Source organism: Euprymna scolopes, chromosome 38, assembly GCF_053919585.1.
Source record: "Euprymna scolopes isolate OS-2025 chromosome 38, ASM5391958v1, whole genome shotgun sequence".
Classification (NCBI taxonomy): Eukaryota; Metazoa; Mollusca; class Cephalopoda; order Sepiida; family Sepiolidae; genus Euprymna; species Euprymna scolopes.
This window is the reverse complement of record NC_136519.1, coordinates 55,523,124-55,550,018: the sequence shown is the minus strand read 5'-3', so window position 1 is coordinate 55,550,018 and position 26,895 is coordinate 55,523,124. Positions and strand designations below refer to the sequence as shown.

The 26,895-nt window shown below is 29.4% G+C and overlaps 1 protein-coding gene across 9 annotated transcripts in view; it reads right to left on the bottom strand.

The window, feature by feature from the left end:
* Positions 1 to 7,431: 7,431 nt before the first annotated feature.
* Positions 7,432 to 26,895, bottom strand: part of LOC145263152 (histone deacetylase 5-like) — a 506,934-nt gene continuing 487,470 nt past the window's right edge. For all 9 annotated transcript variants that reach the window (XM_080120140.1, XM_080120145.1, XM_080120142.1 and 6 more), the window contains 4 exons: positions 13,785 to 13,918; positions 12,914 to 12,998; positions 10,118 to 10,250; positions 7,432 to 8,603 (listed from right to left, as the gene is read on the bottom strand). In XM_080120140.1, coding sequence (XP_079976266.1) covers positions 8,543 to 8,603; positions 10,118 to 10,250; positions 12,914 to 12,998; positions 13,785 to 13,918 — 413 coding nt within the window. In that variant the 3' untranslated portion in view covers positions 7,432 to 8,542. The remainder of the gene's footprint in view (positions 8,604 to 10,117; positions 10,251 to 12,913; positions 12,999 to 13,784; positions 13,919 to 26,895) is intronic.

The following is a 26,895-nucleotide window of genomic DNA, read 5'->3' as shown; positions in this document are numbered from 1 at the left end:
GAAGGCAGGCTCGAACTTGTACCGCAAAGGAGGAAAAGAACAGCGTAAAACCTAACGTTTATGTTGTTATGACCATCGCCAAACCAGAAGCGACATTTTTTAAAATTAAGGCTAGATAATCTAAAGGAGAGGATAACTTTAAAAAATATCGGCAAAAAAAGTGATCCCCCCCCCCCTGTAGAAAAGTGCCTAGTTGAAGGGGAAGATATTAATGTTTTTAGCAAATTTTTCGATATTTGTCGTATGAAAGGTCGAACTTTAAAACGATACTGATCTTGGTAAAATCCGTCGCCTCTATTGAAAGTTTAAGGCAGACATGCAAACAGACATACATACATACATTTATATATTGGTAACTAAAAATTTTTGACCCAAACTGATGAAAAAGCTTGCCTTATCTCTGAATACCCTTTATGTAAAATTTAAAATATTTAGACCAGAAATTGTCTGAGTAATTTGGAAGAGACCGCAGAGGTCAATTTTTTTTTTTTTACTTTGACCCCTATTATGATCTCTTAAAATTTATTGTTTTGGGCTCAAATCAAGTTATTAAGTTAGATCCATGTCCAATTAACCTATATCTAAAATTTCAAGTGCGTAGACTCAAAATTGTCGGAGGAGTTTAGTAGAGTTCTCAAAGGTCAAATCGTTGAACTTTGACCCCTTAATCGCCAAATTTCTGGCCAAAAACCGATCACATCGATTTTCCCAAATCTCAGTACCCTGTATATAAAATTTCGAGTCTGGACTAAAAATTGACAGAGTTATTGCGTAGGGAAACACAGACACACACACATGTTCACTTTTATATATATGTATATATAGATAAACCCATATTATGTTATTTAATGCAGAAAGAATTCCTAATGATTACTTAATTAGTTGAACACAAGTTGCTATTTTACCCAAAGTTTGAAGGAGGGACATTGTGGGTTCATACCTTTTTACAACGATATGGGAATACAACAAATCCTGTTTGAATGCGACATAAGCTTTCATAATCCATAACAGTATCCATTTGGTCAATTACAAATGCACATCTGAGAAGGAAAACGAATGCAAGGAAAAAAAAAAAAATCTCAAAGTTGTATAAATTTCTAAAATGTAAGAATATCGACAAAACAGGACAAGAGATATAACATGTGGGATGCAAGATGTCAAGTCGGTCAGTTTAAATGTAATGTGAACAAACCTCTTGCTATAACTCCCAACCCAGGTGACTCTCTATAAATCTGACCCTAATGACACAATGTCTTATACTCTTATACTTTGGTAGCAATATGCCTTGTTTGGGAGTTAATAAAAGAAATATATCATTTTTTTTTTTTTTTAACTTAGGACATTTTTCAAATCCTTTTTTTCACTTTCAGATTGGTTTATTTTTTTTTTTATCTATTTATATATGTATGTATGTATTTATATATGTATGTATTTATATAGCGTCGATGTATGTATGTATGTATCTGTATATGAGCGCATCCATGCCAGCGCACGCGTACCCAATTTTAGCACCTTAAAGAAAATTTGACGTAAGTGAGAGCAACGCGGGTGTCTACGCATGCAGGTGCACATGTGTGCATATATTTGCACGCCAGGGCGGGGATGTATGTGTACATGTGACCGTTTCTTTTAAGTATATATGTGTGTGCATGTGTGTAACCCCCTCCAAACAATTAACAACAAAATAAAAACTAAAAATAAATAAACCAAACCCCAAAACGATAACATTATCGACATACCAAGCCCCCCCCCCCCCACCTTCCCCCTTCCTCTATCTCTTCCGCCCCTCGCACCCCCGCCTGACCTCATTCACTCTCTCATCCCAAAATAGCGAACATTTTAAAAGTAATGTAAAATGTAAAAGTCTAAGGATGCTACAGACGGCCAAAAAAACGGCCAAGTAGCTGAAACAATAATGTAACTTAACAGAAAGATACGGTAATATAAAATAAAACGTGTATATATATATATATATATATATATATATATATATATATATATCCTCTATTTACTGTTTCTATCTTCTCCCCTACTTTTTCCATTTTTTCTTTATTTTATTATTGGCTCTTCTTTAATGATCCCCATTATTTCACAGTGGCCCATATTTTTTTTTACCTACATATATACCACGTTTCCGATTCACCCTTACATTTTGTACCTACTTTTGATTACTATTTTCCATATTATCCTATTCCTTCATGCTCATTTCATATCGAAATGTCATTAGGCCAGTTTTTTCTATATTTGCATTTTGTATAATTCTGGCCCCTCTCCTCTTCTGACGAGAAGCACTTAGCTTCGAAATACCATGGCCTAATGAGGGTTTTTTTCCCATTAATTTTTCCTTTAACTTTTCCTTATTGATCTTATGATATAATAAAGTTATAACTTTTACTCCTCATCTTTCATTTATTATTTGCTCCTTGATAGTGTTGATTTGTTTTTGCTTTGTTAAAGATTTACTCTTCGATAATTTAATTGTATTATATCTATCTATATGTATATATTATATCTATCTATATGTATATATTATATCTATCTATATGTATATATTTATGCGGAAATATATTTCAATGACATTTCACCTTTTATTTATACCAATCATTTAATTTATGAAATGCAATGTAATTAAAGAGCACATAACAAATAAATGAGAAAAGTGTATATTCCAAATTTAAAGATGTTGATCATCTTACCATTTATTCCTTTAAGTTTTTGTAGTGCAAAATTATTCATTTAATTATGTCAATTATTGAATTTATTTCACCTTTTTTTTTTTTTTTTTTTTTTTTTTAAAGAAAATAAAGTCATATAAGCATGATTACAAAATCCGAAAATTGGAAGAAAAGTTGCAATTACCTTTGCTTTTAATTTTATTATGCCATCTTTTAAAATTAATAAGTGCTTTTTCTTCTGATAAGTTAAGGGCTAAATAAATTCATTGATTGATATAATTAAATGAATGATTTTGTGCTACGAAACAGGTGCTATAGAAAATTCTGCATGTTTAAAGCAATAAATGGTAAGATGGTCAAAATCGTGAAATTTGGAATATAGACTTTTGCCATTTATTTGTTGTGTGTGTGTGTGTGTGTGTGTATAAAGTTTTGTGGAATCAAGTGGTTGTATCAATTCTCTCATCAAGTCATTTAACGTCAATTTTACTTGTGCAGAGGTCAGACGCTTGATATTTCATAAACTCTCTCCAGTCCCCACTGTTCGGCAGATCAACTGTCCCATTTCCACTCGATACAATCTTGTCTAATCACTTGATTTCAAGTTTTCCTTGGCCGCTCAACCTTCCTGCAATTCAAGACACCCATGCTTTTGCAATAGTATATCCAGAAGGATGAATAATCCACTTTACTGTACCAGTATAATGAAAATATACAAATCAAATAAATATTTCATCAAATAGACTCCCAAAATGTTATTCCAAATTCATTCTTTTACCATTATTTTTCAACTCATCCAGTTTATCAAAATGTTTGGCACCATTGCCATGTTTACTCTTATAAGTTGCCTGAAAAACATCCTATTAGAAATGTAAAAAATTCTAATTGTATCTTGGATTATTTTGGGAATTCTTTATCAAGGTGGAAAAATAGAAGAAAACATGTCCATATTTGGTAATTTTATTCATTATTTTGTAGATTTCCTCACAGTTCAATGAATTGTCTTCAAATTTTACTTTGTACGGTCTTGTTTACCTAGAAGGATGAAGAATCCACTTGACTGTACTGGCACAACCAATTCGTCCTTAAGATAACTATACTGGGCAAATGCAAATCCTCCAACTTAACATTTTGGGTTTTATATAGATGTAATAATCTTTTATATAGATTTAATAATGTATTACAGATAACGTAATGAATTTTATTGTTTGAACTAAAACTTTTGACTGCCTGGTTCTTCCAACTCGCATTGATAGACAATTACTTTCAATCTCAAATAATATATAATATACAAATAAAATTTTCATATTTTATCCGATAGATCAATATTTTTGTAAATTCATTCATCAATATTTCTACATTCAATCCAGTTTACTCTGAATATTTTTTACACTAGTGATTTTTTTCATTGATAAGTTGTTGAAAAAATATTGCTACTTTGTATTTGCAGGAGAGTAAGTAACTAAGACAAATGTATTGTTTTTTATTGGCAAAAAAAAAAAATTATATTTTTTAATCAGAAATTACTTATTTCGAATAATTAATGCTGAATACCCTTTTAACAGATTATAAACAAGGATCATCTAGTTTAAAAAAAAGTATTTATGCTTTATGTTATTATGCTATACTAATTTATTTAAATTTAAAAACACCTATCCAGTGATAAAAATCCACTATATGAGATTTGAACTCAAGTATTGACATTGTAAACTACTGCCTCAGTAATGTGTACTCTACCTATTCCTTTTTTGTAAACCAATCAAATGCTTGTATTTGCATATGAACAGACAAACTACTCTAAAAACACCATGAATTTTTAATAGTATGTCAATTATATAAAAAGAAAATGTGTGGTAGATTTGTTTTTTCCCTCTCTAATAAAGTAGTTAAACTCATTGAATAGAATTAGAACAGATCAACATAGACTGAGAGTAAATAAGCAGCAAATATTTCTATCATAAAAATTTTACATTTTATTTTATTTTTTTTTTTACCAATATCAAGGTAACAAAAAATATATAACAAAAAAAAATCCTGGGTTAAGATTGCACATATCTGATGCCGCAAAAACAAGCCTTTTCTCCTAAAATATAATCAACTGCTAGCAAACATAGCTGTAAAGTTTATATCCCATAATACAACATCGAATTAAAGCCAAATTAAAACAGTCTTGAAACAAGGTACAAAATGACACTTGAATTATTTAGCTTCAAAGATTTTTGCTTTTCTTTTTTTTTTAAGTGTTTAAGTCTTGTCTTCACAGAGATGGTTTAAAAAAAAAAAAAACAGTGGATAATGGCAAATTATAACTGCAACATGAACAACCAAGTGACTTGAGCAGGCAAAGGATGGGGGGGGGGCAGACATGAAACGATGACCTTGAAATGAGGCATACAAAACCATTAAAAAAATGTATTTTTTTTTTTATTTTCTTCAAAAATAATATATGTATGTTGGAGATTTGAAAGGAGGCTGCCATGTGAGGTGTACGTTTTTTTTTTCATTTTTTTATGGTAGGAGCAGACTTGATCAAATCATGTACTTTCCCAAAAAGTTTTTTTTAGCAGCATGCTTAAAAGTGTTTGCAAAGAATTTGAAGATTTTAAAAAGTTTGAATGAAAAATCTTGATTAAAATTGATCTTTGAAAGGTTTCATATGAGTTCTTAATGAGAGAATAATATTGCTAAATTTAGGAAAGTGTGTGTGTGTGTGTGTGTGTGTGTATATATATATATATATATATATATATATATATATATATATAAAAATAATGAAACAAGTTCAAATGTATTGATAAAATGAACTTAAACCAATATTTTTTCAAAAGTCCTCAATACGAAATAGAGCTTTAGCCTACATAAATATATTTGCTTTATTACTAAATGCTCCTTATTAGGACTAAAAGTTTGTAATGAAAATTTCATTACAAACTTTTGGTCCTGATGAAGTTCATGCAGTACTGAAACAAATGTATTCAACTTGGCCACTTATATATAGTAATTAAGTGTCATAGGAGAAATAGCAGGAGTACTCAAGTACTTGTGCAATTTATTCAATGAACACCATACATTATTTTGATTATCCATCAGTACCTTCAGTTTCATGGAAACAGTGGAACCTAAACTAGCAGATAGCAAATATGACCATTTCATCATCTGATGTAATGATAATGTGACTCACAATGGTAATTATTTCTCTGATTAGTTTATCATGAAAATGTACAATGGATGATCAAAATTGTTTACAATATCCATTGAATATTGTATAAAGCTTTACTAATGGCAAGTGAGCTGCACAAAAACGTTTGTGCTTCATTCCAACAAAGTAATTCTTCAATTCAACTGCTCTTGTTGGCTTGACGAGTTCATTCCTTGGAATAAGACATGCTTCTGTGTAGCTTGCTTACCATAAGTATAGCTTTGCACTACTAAGTTTTACTCATGTATTGAGCACTGTTGAAGTAAACACTTAAACAGTAAAAATATATACATAATATTTATTCTGATTATATATATATATATATATATATATATATATATATATATATATATATATATAGTCAAACAATCGGTGTTTAAGCTCAATTAATATTAATTTATAATTCCAGAACACTTATGAATAAACAATAAAAAAAAAGTAAATTCCTGTAACTATAACTTTATTTTTCAGTAAAAGCGATTTATTTTTACTGGCAAATAAAGACATGGAATCTGACCCCACCCTCTCTCTCTCATTATATATATATATATATATATATATATATATATATATATATAGAGAGAGAGAGAGAGAGAGAGGATCTGACAGCATGATGTAAAGATAACTAGAAATCATTTGATGATTAAAAGATTTAATTCTTTCAATATGAAATTCGGAATATTATATAACTTCTTCAGATATACAAATGCTAAAAGAAAAAAGGTATTTTCAGGCCAGAGTTATAAATAACACCTTTGACATTCTTTCTTTAAAGTACAATCATCTTTCTTCTCTTAGCTTTTACTTATGTAAAGGAGGTATAAATTATACCAAAACATCACCAGAATATATTTTCACTTCAAATTCTTCCAATCATTATTTATATCATACTGTCGGATATGGTTTCCTTTATATATATATATATATATATATATATATATATATATATATATATATATATATATATATATATATATATACATACATACATACACACACACACACACATAATAGGACCTGTAAAAAAAAAAAAAAAAAAAAAAGAGAGAATAGTATCCAATTTGGATTATCTTTAAGAAGCAAAGGAGAGGAAAGAATCCTCTTAAAAATGAGATAAAGATATTAACAACAAATGATGGTAAAAAAAAAATCTTAGAAAAGGAAAAACTAAAAACAGAAAATAAATGAAACAATAAAAAAAGAACGAAAATAAAAAGAAAACAATGTGGACTTGACTGAGATTTTTCTATTTTTTTCTTTCCAATGTCTTTAGATCTAACAAAAATTTATATATATATATATATATATATATATATATATATATACACATACACACACGCACACACGTTTCAATCCTTAAAATTGAATGGTGACTGCAGCTAGTGTCATCATCATCGTAGTCGCTAAGGGAAGTAGGTGAGTGGGTGTTGGAGATGATAATCAAGCAAAATTCTCTAACCTATCCACTTCCTCCTCCAAGGTCGTCCACAATCCATTATCCGACCTGCATTCCCGAAGCGACCAGCAGTTCCTTCAAACAAAAAGGAATTTAAGAGATAATCCTCACGATCTGTTTATTATCAATTCCGCAATCAATAATCAATAATAACATTTTCTGTTGAATGATTCAGCTTTACAGTCAATAATGATGAAGCCAAACACTTAATAGCCAACACAAGTCATCACAGATAAGAAAATAGTTTATAAAATTTTTCATCATAATCTCGTGTCCTTGACATTTTTCCAATATTTCATATAATTTTTTTTTCACTTTTAAAATTGAGTAAAAGTGGCTTTTCTGGTCTGCCAAACGCTCATGCCTTCGGAGATTTCCATAAATGATAAAAACAAAAATAAGAAAATTACATTTTCTTTATTTGTATAAGTCAATCCACAATTTCATTGTTAATTTTTACTTCCAATATGTTCCTTGCCATGATTGACTCTTTCTCTCTTCAATTTACTATCAAGGGTTAATGATAGATGTTGTTGCGAAGAGCGAGTCTTTTTTTCTTTTGGTGGTCTGTGGAAGTCGTAAACTGAAAATACTTGAAGTAATCGCCACATTTTTTGTCTTGCTTTTAATGTAAAACAAAAACAAAATTAAAAATGGTGGAATACCACTGACCAAAATGAAGGATGTACCTCGAGGACATACCAAACATTCCAAAACCATCACCTACCTACAAGACAAAGTTTTACAAATAAAAACCAGTCTTTAGATTTATCTCTGTCCCGTTCTTTCAATCACGACAATTACAATAAAAAATAAAAGTGATTTTCTTTTCCTCTCACTTATTTCAGTGGCATGATTGGGAATGGATCAAAGCCATCAAACAATTTATATTTTAAAAAAAAAAAAAAAAGAAAATGGAAATAAAAAAAAAAAAAACACTGGGAGCGGAAAATAACAGAAAAGGAATCAGATCATATTAGGTGGAGGGGAGGTTGATGTGTCCCACGGGGAGGTAGACAGTGAACAACAAAAGCTGAAAAGTGGTCACAGGTGAGGAGCAACCATCCGTGGCAGAGCATGACACCAGTTACTATGCACATCCGAGGGTCAGATATCAAGTATACAATGTCTATACAACATTGGTTCTTCTTATTCATTTAAAAATTTTTTTTTATTTTGAATAATTTCTGCTGGCAGCGTCTAATGAAACAGTTAGGATTCTTCTTCCATTGGTTCAGCCGATTGTTCAGGTTCTGTTATCACTGTAGAACCACTGGAACAAAATAAAATAAAATCGTGTTAATGTCAGCTCTTCAGAAAAAGTCTGTGATATTCAAAATCAATTAATCATGTGGAAAATGTGGATTTACTGACAAGAAAGATTTCAAAAACTAAATATACAAACAATTGAATTTTTTATTTACATCTGTGTAGTTGCACGCTATCCCTCCAAAGTCTTCAGGTGATCCTTGCTTATGATAAATCCAGTTTCATTTTTTATGTACTTTTAATGGGTTTGTGTTCTTGTCCATAGTAGCCTCTTACTGATTATTTTTCCATTAACTAATTTTTATTGCTGAGATGATTAATTGGAATCAAAAACATTTAAGCCAAATTCCCAATTCTAAAAACAATTCGTTTAATTGGTTTTGCATGTTTATTTATTTGTGGATTGCTATCCTCATCTTTATAGTTGTTATGTCACTACGTTTTCGCCAACCATAAAGATGAGGATAACAGTCCACAAATAAATAAATATACAAATTATTCACCTCAAAGGATTCCAATTATAAAAGTATATAATACCATTCAATATGGGCCCGATACACACAAATTATTCATCTCAAAGGATTCTAATAAAAAAATATAGAATTGGTTTTGTTGTTTAGAACTGAACTTCTAATGCTGATACGAATGATAAATTTATAAATATTTATTGATTTTAAACTAACAAAATTACAATTTATAGATCATAACGAATTTAGATAAAAATGGCACAAATAAAAAAAACGACACTAAAAAAATTATCTATATCTAAAAGTAGATAAAATACCAGCATCCGATCCTGTTTACACAGCCGAGACCAACTTTAGGCACATCATCCTACTTCAGATGCACCCGATTTTCAATACTGTGAGACATTTGTCCTCACTTCAAAATGATCCAGTTACAGTTTCCATTTCCTTAGGATTTATCATTTTTCTTGTGGTAAATAAAATACACAATATCATCTTTAACTGTTGATATGTTTGTCATTTCTTTGCCTTAAGTCTACTTTTGTAGCTATACAGTCAATTAGCAGCTCTCTCTCTCTCTCTATATATATATATATAATACTAGTGTGGCTATCTGGCAGAGCCCGGGGGAAAAAATTTAACATAAGTTCTATCCCTCTCTTTCCTTCCTCACCCTCTGACCCTTTCTTTTTTCTCTGCTCAGCCCATTCCTCTCTCTGAACACATACAACTTAAGTCAGCATATAGGAAATAGCTGTGAAAGGAAAAACAGAGTTAGTTCCCTTTAATTAATGCTTGGAAAATAGACTACATGATAACATTAAATGATATATATATAGCCATTTTACTCCCAATTTTTTTTTTTTTTTTTTTTTTTTAAAGATATTATACATCTGGGATTACACCAATTAAAAGAACACCAACTTTGTGGGTATCTGTTTGTTGTGTATTTTTCAAGTTTTACTGTATATATAGCAAATACTGATCAAGTAGGTCACAAGTAGTGTTGTAATTACTAAAATTTGACTGAATGAGAAAAATGAAAGTTCACCTTTTAGCCGTAACCATGGACAACGAGGCAAGGAGTGTCACCGTGGCAGCTTCTTCCACCTCACGGGTTTGGGCTTCAAGCAACGAGTACTGGATAGTTGAAAGATAACGTTTCAGGCAAGGCCAATGATTCTCTGAAATTTGAAAGCAAAATAAAGCCATTAATAAAAAATAAATTAATGAAATAAATGTGCAAGTTATTTAGCAGCAATATCATTTTCATTAAAAGTGCTCAAACAAGTTCCAATTGTCTGTACACAATGAAAAAGGACTTAGCTTTCTTCCTCTTTGTCTCCAACATCAAACCGAATTTGCATGAACAGATTTCCTTCCCAAGAACTTCCTATTTGTGGAACATACTCTTACAGAACTGCTTCCTTGCAAGTTACAATATGGTTGTTTTCAAATACTTTAAAGTATCTGTCATAAACCGTCCTCATGAGAATTTTAATTTGGTCCATTTCATTCAGCATTTTCAGTTCTCATTATTATTCATCATTAAACTGACAACACAGTCTTATTAACCTTATCCTTGAATGGCTTTTGTCCTTCATCGATTATCTTAAGGAAGAATCATTAATAACAAATATTATATTGCATTATTTGTTTATTTGAAGGTATAAATGTAAAAATATGGCCACAAATGAAGCAAAAATTGCTCTTTTACCAAGATAATACACTGCTACGAGTCGATTGCAACTTCATCAGTTGCTTCTGCACCTACTTTATTCTTCAGATCTGATTCTCAGCAACGACTGTTTGCAAACTTCAAAAGAAAAAAAATCTGGCTCCAATGAAATGGACACTGAACTGTTATAGGCACATTGAAATCAGTCGATTGGGTTAGAAGGAAATAATGTTGATAAATAAAGTCTAATCTTAAGTTGTTGTCATTAGTTAGACCTGTGTCTTATTGAATGACTAGCGGGGGTACCCGGCATTGCCCGGGTGTTTGGAGGTGTAAAAAAAAAAAAAAAAAAAAAATAGTAAGGAGGGAGGCTCGAACCTGTGATGAACCCGAAGGCGGAAAAGAAAGTGAAAGAAAACATGACATCTTACTGCTACGCTTTGAGGCTATAGGAAGTGAAAAGCGTTCAAATTTCGCAATGTCAATCAAGTTGACTTTCTAGCAGGTGCAGAAATGAACGTTTCATTTATTTGTTTCCCCCATGATGTTGGGTAACCAAGCTCCCCTGAAAAAGGCGGAGCTCTCAAATAAATAGCAATTGTCTGATATGAAGGGTATTCCTCACATTGATCAAAGCTGATTGCCTTCAAGACGTGTGGCCATGAGGGCCAGCAAGCAGATTTGATTCTATTCAGTTTCAACAAACAACATGTGAGAGGATTAAATAGCATCAATTTTATAAAAGTCAATCGAAATAAATCTAGAGACGGACGCCCCTTCACAAATCATCGTAGATATTATAATCTAGATAGTATATAAAAAGTTCTAAAACAGAATTACTTGTGTATTTATTTATTTTGGGAAGGGAATAGTTTTTAATTTACAAATTAAACAAAAAAACAAAAAAAAAAAATAGTTGACTTGTGTACCAAAATGCATTCTGGTTGAATGTAATTTCACAAGGAAATTAAAGTGTTAGGGGAAGGAGGTACTAACTTGTTTGTTTAGCTGTGATGTGTGTGCATTGATTTTTTAATTTCTAATATAGAAATGGACCTCAACTCCTTTCAAATAATAATTATATTCATATACCTGGCATTACAGAGGAGATATTTTTGCTTTGATTTTTTTTTTTTTTTGAAGGAGAAACAATAAAAACTTTCATTTATTTTTAAAATAGTCACAAATGTCATTTATTTTTAAACAAATTTACCTTAAAAAAACTGGAAAGATTCTTTATTCAAAATACTAAATGTCTATTCACATAAAAGAAACTGTCATAATAAAATGATGATCATTAATGAATTTGAAAACAATGAATGAGGTGTCCTTTTGCAAAGCAATGTGCGAATTAGCCATTGCCTACACATAATGAGTATATTAAAAAGTTATTGCTGTTCTATTTTGAATGTGAATTCAATGTTCTAATTTCACTGTTAGTAAGAAAAGTTTTCAACATTAAGGATGGTAATTTTGATTTTGAGAAGAGTGAAATTGGAATTAAAGTTTTAGATATATAAGCAGTAACCTTTTTCTATCTAGGTTGTTACTGTTAAAATTGTCTTTATAATTCTTTCATGCCTATTTGTCAACATTTTAGGCAAGGGGACAAAAATGAAAAAATTAGATAACCCCCCCCGGGGGGGGTGAATGTTAAGGTTTCCTATACTTTCTAAAGATATTTACTGGTACACTAAAATAGTCACCATTTCCCGCTTGAGATCTCACCACCTTTCTCAATCCATCTCTCTATCTTTCCTCCTTTAATGGTTTTCCACACCTCTCTCGCTTCTTTTTCTCCTCCTCTCAGCCCATTTCTCTCTATTGACTATAATACACATGCAAGTCATTCACCTCTACTCAATATAGTAGACAAAGATAATATTGGAAATCACTGAAAAACTGGTCCAGTCGAGCCTCAAAGAATAAATAATTATCTTTTCTTTATCCACCGATCAAAAATATACCAACTTTGTGGATGTTTGTTTTGTAGTTTTGTATTTTGTTAAACACACACACAACTATGTTTTATATAATAGATGATAAATTAAAAAAAAAAAGTAACATCAGTCATCTCATTAAAAATAATGCTCTCTTATGCACATTAACTACAAACTTGAAAGATTTACAGGTGGATAATACAAAAATAAGATGGAGTTGATGATTTACCTTGGATTTTTATTGTGCTGTCCAGTGTCTCCAAAGCCGGTTTGGAGCACGGTCTACAAAGCTCACTCTTTGGGATAGGTTGAAGCTTTTGAAAAAAACAAAAAAAACAACAAAAACTCATGTTAAAATACAATTTTAATATTAAATACCAGCTGTATCCATCTTACATTGCCTGAGAGAGTGTTTTTGCGAAGGAGAAACCAAAATAGAACTAAAATATGCAAAATTTAATGAAAAAAAAAAAAAATTAAAGATAATCACAATGTAATTACTTGTTTTTTTTTTTTTTTTAATAAATTTGTTCATAAATCTTTCATTCTCTGACCTGGACAACACATTTCTTCCTGATTTTAATGACAACTTTGCTGTTTGATTTGCATCAACAAACTTTGAAACAAAAACAAAAACAAAAAAAAACACGTTTTCAATAACATCTGTAATTTACATAGGTTTATCAGCATCCCCAACTTTTTTAAAACATCAGTAAATGGCAAGTAAAATACTCTTAGCCTTGATGAGCAATCATATAGAAATGATATCTTTATGAAAGCACTTGTCCCGATCACTACACCTGGTTGGAGTCTGTAAGGACATCCAGCATATGAAAATTTTATCTCAATTAAAGAAATTACTTCCAAAGAATCCTGACCAGAGATAATTTTGAAAAACTGATTTTGCAGCTTCATCGACATGCTTTGTCACGATGATGATCTTGATGTCCTGCCATGCAATCTCTCACTTCATAGTTCAAAAGACAGGACGATCATCTGAAGAAGTGAATCATGATCTGCTGAGGGAACTGTGAGTGGATCACACTCTGTGGCAAGTAAACCTAAAAAATGTTTAATTTATATGGTATTTGCATGCCTACCTCATCTCCAAGAAGAGCTGACACACATTTTTCGGAAGCATCACAGATACATGGGAGGTCATAACCTCCTTCAAGGACCAGCACCACTTTACCGTCTGAGAGAGACATCATTTCACGAGTCATATGACCAAAACCTAAAAGTAAAGAAAAATTAATAATCCTCATTTAATCATGTCAAGTAAAAACATTTACCTAAAGCTGGAGCATGACATTATAGCTCTGTGGAATATGTCAATTAGTGATAGGACGATTCTAATATTTTTCCTGGTTCTGATGTAATTACCAATTCTATTCTAAATTCTAAAATTGCCTAAAAAAGTCAAATTACATTTTATTTTTATTTTTTAAGAGTTGAGGAGTAGTGGAGAGTCCGCATCTACTTTTAAATCTATATACCATTTTCTTTTTACTTTCAAACTTTTCAATGTTTTTCCCTTTGTATATTGTATCCAAGATTTTAAACTCATTGTGAGATTTTCATATTTACTGGTAATTTCAAGCCTGTTTTATCATTAGTGCCAGCAACAGATAATTAAGTTTTAAATAAATTTATATAAATAAAACAGTAGATGTATGTATGTATGAGCTGTGTCTGTGTGTAAATATTTAACCAATAAACTCTTAAACTACTGGTCACATAACACTGAAATTAAACATGAATAGTACTCATACACCAATGAGTAAAATCTTTGTTTGGATTAATGAATAACATGTACAGAAGTCAGCAAGTTGAAATGCAAAATGTTCATTTCAACTTGATAACGTATTTCTCTTAGTTTGCACATGCATGAACTAATCATAAAACTCACTATGTGTGTGTGTGTGTGTGTGTGTGTCTGTCTGTCTCTGTTTTTCAAATTGTATCTCCTCCTAGACGGATGATCGTTAGACGATGTGCAATAGCTCAAAAGATTGCATATAGGGTGCAGAATTTTATTAGAGGTATATAATCGGCTAAAACAATTGCTAAGGGCTTCAAAAAGGGGATTCAAACTGGAAAGAAATGACAACTTGATGAGCATAATAGCGACAATGGCGTCGTTTGCGCATGCACACGATCTGTAACAGATTTATTTATTTGATAAATTTCCAAGCGTATGAAAGCAATTGTCTGTTTAGTGCAGTGCGTAGAGTCATTGATTACTAACACCAGTGTTCCGGGTTCAAGCCCATATAGGATATATTATATATTGGCTTATTTGTTACGTTCCAATAATCACGTAAATACATCCAGTAATGGAATTTTGTATTGAATTCATTCCTAAACTATTTAACCGATCATTATGAATTTTAAATTTGCTCCTAAATTAATTAACCGATCATTATAAATTTTAATGATGTGCATACGATTATATATTTCTGTGCATTGGATTCACTCCTAAACTAATTAACCGATCATTATTAATTTTATTTATGTATATACATCTGTATATTTGTATGAATTGTATTCATTCCTAAACTAATGAACAGATCATTATTAATTTTAAGGATGTCTATATGTTATGCATTTCTATCATTGGATTCACTTCAAAACTAATTAACCGATCATTATGAATTTTAATTATGTGTGTATGTTTATATATTTCTACATATTAGATTCACTCCTAAACTAATTAACCGATCATTATGAATTTTAAGGATGTGTATATGGTTATATATATATGTATGTATTGGATTCACTCCAAAACTAATTAACCGATCATTATTAATTTTAATAATGTGTATATGATTATATCTTTTTGTGTTTTGGATCAACTCCAAAACTAATTAACTGATCATTATGAATTATATGAAATGTGTATGTTAGTATATGTCTATAGATGTTCAAATGAACATCAAAAACATTTTTGCACCGACCTAATATTTTACATCAAATTCTATTTTAAATTTTTATTAAAATATGGTAATACTCCATTTTTATATTAAAAAAAAGAAAAAAAAATATATAGTCCATACAATTTTATTCTATACATTCTTTATGAAACATAACCACGTAAATTTTCAAGTTTTTCTACTTAATAAAAAATACTTTGCAGAAAATTAGTGTTAAATTTTAATTTCTTTTATTTTTAGGGATTAATTGTTTTTAAGCAGTGTTTTTCTTCTAAAATTATAGTTTTAAAATCAGATAGCCCACAAAGATTAATACGAGTTAATAAGGAAACTCCTTTAAAGGTTTTTCGTTATTTGTGCATCTATGTTATTGTGCTAAAATAACATTGTTATTTAGAAAGCCATTCTTAATATGGGAAGGGGGTTGTATTGTAACTATTCTGTACTTTCACCTAAAAATTTAATAAACAAAAATTTCATAAAAATTAAATTTAACTTGAAAATACTATTAAAACTAGCATAGTAACAGATGCACAAGCACTGGTTTTTCAAACTCTAAACACTAAACACGCGTTTAAAATTGCACAGCTACATCAAGAATGAATCTCTTTATGGATAAATTCATGTTATCGAAGAAGGAGTTAAAATCTGCTAAAAATGTCTAAACTAAACACTACTATGCCTCTAATTTGGTTTGGTCCTCTCTCTTCAATACATCTAATTCAACTCTACAAAGTTTTTCATTATTTCTTATAACTAGCACTTATTTTTTTACATATGAAACTGGAAGAGAGCCTAATACAGTTTCCTTCAGTTATAATCCATTTATTTATTTTACTTTTCAGATTAGAATGTCAGTAAAAGCACGACGTTCAGTTTTAACCCGTGGTTCATAAAATTTGTTGGTCCACCTTGTCATTTGGATGAAACAGCACCCCCAACTTCACGACAAGTCATCCAGTTTAGTTATTTCCTCAAAAACAGTTATCCCACTTAAAAAATAGTGAGATTTCTAAGTTAATTGTCAAGGAAATAATTAGTATTCGGCAAGCAGTCAATCCACAATTGCCCTTGTTAAGGTAACATTATATAGGACAGAAGGTCAATATATTTTGCTATAAGAGGGCCAAACAGATTGACAGGAAATCTCTTGCAACAATTAACGTGAAAAGATTGAAGGAACAGCTAGACAGACTGTTTGATATATCTTCTTGTAGCTGTAAACGTTCTGTCTTGAGATGTGATGACTTTGCAGTAAAGTGCAAGACAGAAAATTGTCAAACAAGGCACATAATCTGCACTTGTCCTCCTAACAAGGAGGTAAAATTAATTCTATAGATTCACCTGCAATTATGTTCGTTTTTTGTGGAAAATAAAATAATATATTGGTATTTATTATGTAATCTGGCTCTATTATTAAACATGCAAATTTTCCAATTTTCAGGTTCTACTAGAAGAACTTCCATTTACAGCAATTTTTAAATTAATGGATGGAACAACAAAAACGCCTAACAACATTTACTGATCCTTTCGGAAACGTTGTATCAATAATTATCAAGATTTGCCTCAAGTAGAATTCTAAAAAATAGTGTCCCTCCCAATCATCATTATCTGACAGCAGAAGAAACCTAATTTAAGTGTGAAGACCAGAGGCTACTTTTTGAGTATGCTGTTGGCATTTCTTGTGGAGAAGTTAACTTAGAAAATTGGGCCCTTGAATCAAGGAAGAGGGCTAACAAGCCACAAGATTAATGTGTTTATGGACCAGAGTTGTCTATCCTCAAACACTATAATAAATTAAACATTTTGGTCAAATTTATCATCCAAGTGTTTGAGATCAAAACCAACAATATTTTTTTTAACCAACAACAGTATATTTTAATGATTCAGAGAACAACAGTTAACTGAAATCCAAATTACTGTTTTAAACTGTTCAAAATATAGTGCTTTCGCACTACTTCCGGAAAATATAATATTGATGATAAACTCAGATGAATTGGATGTGAGAGAAGAGGGCATTCAAAGGATTTTGTCCATTAGGTAAATAAATATTTATCCATTAAATTTTATTAGTTTTCTTAATTTACCCAAACAATAGTTAGTTTTATTCATATATAGCAAAAATATAAAAAATTAAGTGTTTTCAAATAATTGTTTCTTTTTTTGTGTTGTTTTTTCCAGAAATAGTGAACAACTCAAAAATGAAAAAGATTACTGCTATCAATTTTGCAGCCACACACTGGTCAAATTTGATTGATTTTTCTCAAAAAGTTGTATATGAGAAGGAAGCAAAGCAGACACATCATTACAAAGTCATCGTGTGCCAGCAAATTAGACCTTCATTTTCCTCAAAAGGAAATTATACAGAACAATTTAGTTGTATTATAAGTTTATATTATTACCTCTAATAAAAAATTAAAATACATGGTTCTGTAACTTGTATCAAGTTGTTATATTGTGTAATACATCTCCACATATCTTTTTGAATTGTGAAATTTAAAAGACTTAGTTGCTAATTAGCATTTTTTACAATTTTTGTTTAATCAATGCAGTAAAAGTTGAGATATTTTGCTAGTTGTGATTCATAATTAACATTATAATTTATGTATTTATTTTTCTTTCAATGTATTTCATATAAATATATCAATTTTAATTGAATATTTTATAAAAATAGTGAAATTTCAAAGTCAGTATTGTAAAAAATGCTATGAAAATGAAGGATTTTCCTGCATTTTTCTACACGATTTTTAAAATTAAATGCTCAATTTTCTGTTCAAGATGGGAATCTAATTTTTGGTATATGTTCTTATCACATCAAATCCCAACTATCATCACCAGTGCCATGTTGATTTTCTGAAAAAAGTTGCAAATCGACCTGTCCTAGTGTAGTATAGGTCAGATTTGACAATTTTGAAGGTGCTTGTGCAGTATAGGTCCGATTTGACAATTTTTATGTTCCTTGTGCAGTATATGTCCGATTTAAAAATTTTGAAGGTGCTTGTGCAGTATAGGACCGATTTGACAATTTTTAAGGTGCTTGTGTAGTATAGGTCCAATTTGACAATTTTGAAGGTGCTTGTGCACTGCAGTCTAAATCCCAATAAATAATTTTGAAGATGACTACAGTATACATATACGTATCCATATATTTTTTATTAGACACTGTGCATGTTTTATGAACATCCATCTATGCCGACAGTTGTGCATAAACAGTTAAAGCTTATTTGTGGAAAAGATTACAACATTTAGCAAAACATTTGTACACATAAATAGACAAGTAGATATTTTTTTATTGGACGTCATGCATGGTTTCTGAACACTCATCGATACCAACAATATCGCCTAAACACTTCAAATGTAACACAACAGAAAATTACATAAACGTGTCAAATTTTTTCATTTTTACATTAGAAAAAAGGTACTTGTACAGTATCCTACCCTAATAACAAGGTACTTATACAGTATAGTACCCATATGAAAAACAAAGGAAATCTAACCCGTGGCATACATAAAAGTAATCCAAAATGAAAATTATATAATATATTAGAGTTGTATGACATTTATATAAGAAATAAGGTGCTTCTTTAATATAGCACAAGCTCTCACCTCTGACATACGGGAAAGTTCGCACAACAGAAAATTATGTAAAATTATTGAGTAGTTTCATCTATATATTAAAATAAGGTACTTGTACATTATTCTACCCAAGAAATAAGGTACTTGTGTAGTATAGTACTCATATGAAAAACAAATCGAATCCTACCTGTGACCTGCATAAAACTCATTAAAACCGAAAATCACGTTACATAATCGAATAGCATGAGTTTTAAATGAGAAATAAGGTGCTTCTTCACTATAGCAATAGATGAAAAAACAAAAATTCTTACTCTAGGCGCACAGAAAATTTAGCACAACAGAAAATTACTTAAAAGTATCAAGTTCTTTCATTTTTAAATTAGAAAAAGAAATGGTACTTCAACAGTATCCTACCCAGGAAATAAGGTACTTATACAGTGAAGTACTCATATGAAAAACAAAGAAATTCTTATTGTGGCGTACATAAAGTATCAAAATCGAAAATGATGTAATATATTCGAGTAGTATAACATTTATATAAAAAATCCGGTGCTTCTTTACTATAGCACTCTGATATAAAACAAACACACTCTTACCTGTGACATACCGGAAATTTAGCACAACAAACTTATTTAAATAATTTTAAATATGCGTTGCACTTACCCCACCCTAGGTAAGAAAACTTTTTTCCACATACGTGCTGTAAATTTTCTGTCCAATGAAGGCACAATTATTCCATACATATGTTGTGTAATACTCGTCCTAGGGTAGGTAAAATATTCCTTTGCTCAAGATGGCAAATGATACATAGACATCAAAAAATCTTCTATCCTAAGAATAACAGGCATGTTCAAAATTTTCCGCATTGTCTTATAACAGTCCCGAGCAACGCCGGGTGGCCTTGATAGTCATAAGTAAAAAAGAGTCTAATTTTATAACTTTCTTATCTAGCTGTTGGGTTAGCTCAAATGGTAGTGAATGCGGCTGGACTACTAAATGTTTTTTTTTTTTGTTTTTTTTTTAACTTTTTACTATATAATTGAGACGGAGGGGGTATGAGAATGATTAAAATATAACTTTTTACTATATAATTGAGATGGAGGGGGTTAAAGAATGATTAAAATATAACTTTTTACTATATAATTGAGATGGAGGGGGTTAAAGAATGATTAAAATATAACTTTTTACTATATAATTGAGATGGAGGGGGTATGAGAATGATTAAAATATAACTTTTTACTATATAATTGAGATGGAGGGGGTTAAAGAATGATTAAAATATAACTTTTTACTATATAATTGAGATGGAGGGGGTTAAAGAATGATTAAAATATAACTTTTTACTATATAATTGAGATGGAGGGGGTATGAGAATGATTAAAATATAACTTTTTACTATATAATTGAGATGGAGGGGGTTAAAGAATGATTAAAATATAAGTTTTTACTATATAATTGAGATGGAGGGGGTATGAGAATGATTAAAATATAACTTTTTACTATATAATTGAGATGGAGGGGGTTAAAGAATGATTAAAATATAACTTTTTACTATATAATTGAGATGGAGGGGGTATGAGAATGATTAAAATATAACTTTTTACTATATAATTGAGATGGAGGGGGTTAAAGAATGATTAAAATATAACTTTTTACTATATAATTGAGATGGAGGGGGTATGAGAATGATTAAAATATAACTTTTTACTATATAATTGAGATGGAGGGGGTTAAAGAATGATTAAAATATAACTTTTTACTATATAATTGAGACGGAGGGGGTATGAGAATGATTAAAATATAACTTTTTACTATATAATTGAGATGGAGGGGGTTAAAGAATGATTAAAATATAACTTTTTACTATATAATTGAGATGGAGGGGGTATGAGAATGATTAAAATATAACTTTTTACTATATAATTGAGATGGAGGGGGTTAAAGAATGATTAAAATATAACTTTTTACTATATAATTGAGATGGAGGGGGTATGAGAATGATTAAAATATAACATTTTACTATATAATTGAGATGGAGGGGGTATGAGAATGATTTAAATATAACTTTTTACTATATAATTGAGATGGAGGGGGTATGAGAATGATTAAAATATAACTTTTTACTATATAATTGAGATGGAGGGGGTATGAGAATGATTAAAATATAACTTTTTACTATATAATTGAGATGGAGGGGGTTAAAGAATGATTAAAATATAACTTTTTACTATATAATTGAGATGGAGGGGGTATGAGAATGATTAAAATATAACTTTTTACTATATAATTGAGATGGAGGGGGTTAAAGAATGATTAAAATATAACTTTTTACTATATAATTGAGATGGAGGGGGTATGAGAATGATTAAAATATAACTTTTTACTATATAATTGAGATGGAGGGGGTATGAGAATGATTAAAATATAACTTTTTACTATATAATTGAGATGGAGGGGGTATGAGAATGATTAAAATATAACTTTTTACTATATAATTGAGATGGAGGGGGTTAAAGAATGATTAAAATATAACTTTTTACTATATAATTGAGATGGAGGGGGTATGAGAATGATTAAAATATAACTTTTTACTATATAATTGAGATGGAGGGGGTTAAAGAATGATTAAAATATAACTTTTTACTATATAATTGAGATGGAGGGGGTATGAGAATGATTAAAATATAACTTTTTACTATATAATTGAGATGGAGGGGGTTAAAGAATGATTAAAATATAACTTTTTACTATATAATTGAGATGGAGGGGGTATGAGAATGATTAAAATATAACTTTTTACTATATAATTGAGATGGAGGGGGTTAAAGAATGATTAAAATATAACTTTTTACTATATAATTGAGATGGAGGGGGTATGAGAATGATTAAAATATAACTTTTTACTATATAATTGAGATGGAGGGGGTTAAAGAATGATTAAAATATAACTTTTTACTATATAATTGAGATGGAGGGGGTATGAGAATGATTAAAATATAACTTTTTACTATATAATTGAGATGGAGGGGGTTAAAGAATGATTAAAATATAACTTTTTACTATATAATTGAGATGGAGGGGGTTAAAGAATGATTAAAATATAACTTTTTACTATATAATTGAGATGGAGGGGGTATGAGAATGATTAAAATATAACTTTTTACTATATAATTGAGATGGAGGGGGTTAAAGAATGATTAAAATATAACTTTTTACTATATAATTGAGATGGAGGGGGTATGAGAATGATTAAAATATAACTTTTTACTATATAATTGAGATGGAGGGGGTTAAAGAATGATTAAAATATAACTTTTTACTATATAATTGAGATGGAGGGGGTATGAGAATGATTAAAATATAACTTTTTACTATATAATTGAGATGGAGAGGGTATGAGAATGATTAAAATATAACTTTTTACTATATAATTGAGATGGAGGGGGTATGAGAATGATTAAAATATAACTTTTTACTATATAATTGAGATGGAGGGGGTTAAAGAATGATTAAAATATAACTTTTTACTATATAATTGAGATGGAGGGGGTATGAGAATGATTAAAATATAACTTTTTACTATATAATTGAGATGGAGGGGGTTAAAGAATGATTAAAATATAACTTTTTACTATATAATTGAGATGGAGGGGGTATGAGAATGATTAAAATATAACTTTTTACTATATAATTGAGATGGAGGGGGTTAAAGAATGATTAAAATATAACTTTTTACTATATAATTGAGATGGAGGGGGTATGAGAATGATTAAAATATAACTTTTTACTATATAATTGAGATGGAGAGGGTATGAGAATGATTAAAATATAACTTTTTACTATATAATTGAGATGGAGGGGGTATGAGAATGATTAAAATATAACTTTTTACTATATAATTGAGATGGAGGGGGTTAAAGAATGATTAAAATATAACTTTTTACTATATAATTGAGATGGAGGGGGTATGAGAATGATTAAAATATAACTTTTTACTATATAATTGAGATGGAGGGGGTTAAAGAATGATTAAAATATAACTTTTTACTATATAATTGAGATGGAGGGGGTATGAGAATGATTAAAATATAACTTTTTACTATATAATTGAGATGGAGGGGGTATGAGAATGATTAAAATATAACTTTTTACTATATAATTGAGATGGAGGGGGTATGAGAATGATTAAAATATAACTTTTTACTATATAATTGAGATGGAGGGGGTATGAGAATGATTAAAATATAACTTTTTACTATATAATTGAGATGGAGGGGGTATGAGAATGATTAAAATATAACTTTTTACTATATAATTGAGATGGAGGGGGTATGAGAATGATTAAAATATAACTTTTTACTATATAATTGAGATGGAGGGGTATGAGAATGATTAAAATATAACTTTTTACTATATAATTGAGATGGAGGGGGTTAAAGAATGATTAAAATATAAGTTTTTACTATATAATTGAGATGGAGGGGGTATGAGAATGATTAAAATATAACTTTTTACTATATAATTGAGATGGAGGGGGTTAAAGAATGATTAAAATATAACTTTTTACTATATAATTGAGATGGAGGGGGTATGAGAATGATTAAAATATAACTTTTTACTATATAATTGAGATGGAGGGGGTTAAAGAATGATTAAAATATAACTTTTTACTATATAATTGAGATGGAGGGGGTATGAGAATGATTAAAATATAACTTTTTACTATATAATTGAGATGGAGGGGGTTAAAGAATGATTAAAATATAACTTTTTACTATATAATTGAGACGGAGGGGGTATGAGAATGATTAAAATATAACTTTTTACTATATAATTGAGATGGAGGGGGTTAAAGAATGATTAAAATATAACTTTTTACTATATAATTGAGATGGAGGGGGTATGAGAATGATTAAAATATAACTTTTTACTATATAATTGAGATGGAGGGGGTTAAAGAATGATTAAAATATAACTTTTTACTATATAATTGAGATGGAGGGGGTATGAGAATGATTAAAATATAACATTTTACTATATAATTGAGATGGAGGGGGTATGAGAATGATTTAAATATAACTTTTTACTATATAATTGAGATGGAGGGGGTATGAGAATGATTAAAATATAACTTTTTACTATATAATTGAGATGGAGGGGGTATGAGAATGATTAAAATATAACTTTTTACTATATAATTGAGATGGAGGGGGTTAAAGAATGATTAAAATATAACTTTTTACTATATAATTGAGATGGAGGGGGTATGAGAATGATTAAAATATAACTTTTTACTATATAATTGAGATGGAGGGGGTTAAAGAATGATTAAAATATAACTTTTTACTATATAATTGAGATGGAGGGGGTATGAGAATGATTAAAATATAACTTTTTACTATATAATTGAGATGGAGGGGGTATGAGAATGATTAAAATATAACTTTTTACTATATAATTGAGATGGAGGGGGTATGAGAATGATTAAAATATAACTTTTTACTATATAATTGAGATGGAGGGGGTTAAAGAATGATTAAAATATAACTTTTTACTATATAATTGAGATGGAGGGGGTATGAGAATGATTAAAATATAACTTTTTACTATATAATTGAGATGGAGGGGGTTAAAGAATGATTAAAATATAACTTTTTACTATATAATTGAGATGGAGGGGGTATGAGAATGATTAAAATATAACTTTTTACTATATAATTGAGATGGAGGGGGTTAAAGAATGATTAAAATATAACTTTTTACTATATAATTGAGATGGAGGGGGTATGAGAATGATTAAAATATAACTTTTTACTATATAATTGAGATGGAGGGGGTTAAAGAATGATTAAAATATAACTTTTTACTATATAATTGAGATGGAGGGGGTATGAGAATGATTAAAATATAACTTTTTACTATATAATTGAGATGGAGGGGGTTAAAGAATGATTAAAATATAACTTTTTACTATATAATTGAGATGGAGGGGGTATGAGAATGATTAAAATATAACTTTTTACTATATAATTGAGATGGAGGGGGTTAAAGAATGATTAAAATATAACTTTTTACTATATAATTGAGATGGAGGGGGTTAAAGAATGATTAAAATATAACTTTTTACTATATAATTGAGATGGAGGGGGTATGAGAATGATTAAAATATAACTTTTTACTATATAATTGAGATGGAGGGGGTTAAAGAATGATTAAAATATAACTTTTTACTATATAATTGAGATGGAGGGGGTATGAGAATGATTAAAATATAACTTTTTACTATATAATTGAGATGGAGGGGGTTAAAGAATGATTAAAATATAACTTTTTACTATATAATTGAGATGGAGGGGGTATGAGAATGATTAAAATATAACTTTTTACTATATAATTGAGATGGAGAGGGTATGAGAATGATTAAAATATAACTTTTTACTATATAATTGAGATGGAGGGGGTATGAGAATGATTAAAATATAACTTTTTACTATATAATTGAGATGGAGGGGGTTAAAGAATGATTAAAATATAACTTTTTACTATATAATTGAGATGGAGGGGGTATGAGAATGATTAAAATATAACTTTTTACTATATAATTGAGATGGAGGGGGTTAAAGAATGATTAAAATATAACTTTTTACTATATAATTGAGATGGAGGGGGTATGAGAATGATTAAAATATAACTTTTTACTATATAATTGAGATGGAGGGGGTATGAGAATGATTAAAATATAACTTTTTACTATATAATTGAGATGGAGGGGGTATGAGAATGATTAAAATATAACTTTTTACTATATAATTGAGATGGAGGGGGTTAAAGAATGATTAAAATATAACTTTTTACTATATAATTGAGATGGAGGGGGTATGAGAATGATTAAAATATAACTTTTTACTATATAATTGAGATGGAGGGGGTTAAAGAATGATTAAAATATAACTTTTTACTATATAATTGAGATGGAGGGGGTATGAGAATGATTAAAATATAACTTTTTACTATATAATTGAGATGGAGGGGGTTAAAGAATGATTAAAATATAACTTTTTACTATATAATTGAGATGGAGGGGGTATGAGAATGATTAAAATATAACTTTTTACTATATAATTGAGATGGAGGGGGTATGAGAATGATTAAAATATAACTTTTTACTATATAATTGAGATGGAGGGGGTATGAGAATGATTAAAATATAACTTTTTACTATATAATTGAGATGGAGGGGGTTAAAGAATGATTAAAATATAACTTTTTACTATATAATTGAGATGGAGGGGGTATGAGAATGATTAAAATATAACTTTTTACTATATAATTGAGATGGAGGGGGTATGAGAATGATTAAAATATAACTTTTTACTATATAATTGAGATGGAGGGGGTATGAGAATGATTAAAATATAACTTTTTACTATATAATTGAGATGGAGGGGGTATGAGAATGATTAAAATATAACTTTTTACTATATAATTGAGATGGAGGGGTATGAGAATGATTAAAATATAACTTTTTACTATATAATTGAGATGGAGGGGGTTAAAGAATGATTAAAATATAACTTTTTACTATATAATTGAGATGGAGGGGGTATGAGAATGATTAAAATATAACTTTTTACTATATAATTGAGATGGAGGGGGTATGAGAATGATTAAAATATAACTTTTTACTATATAATTGAGATGG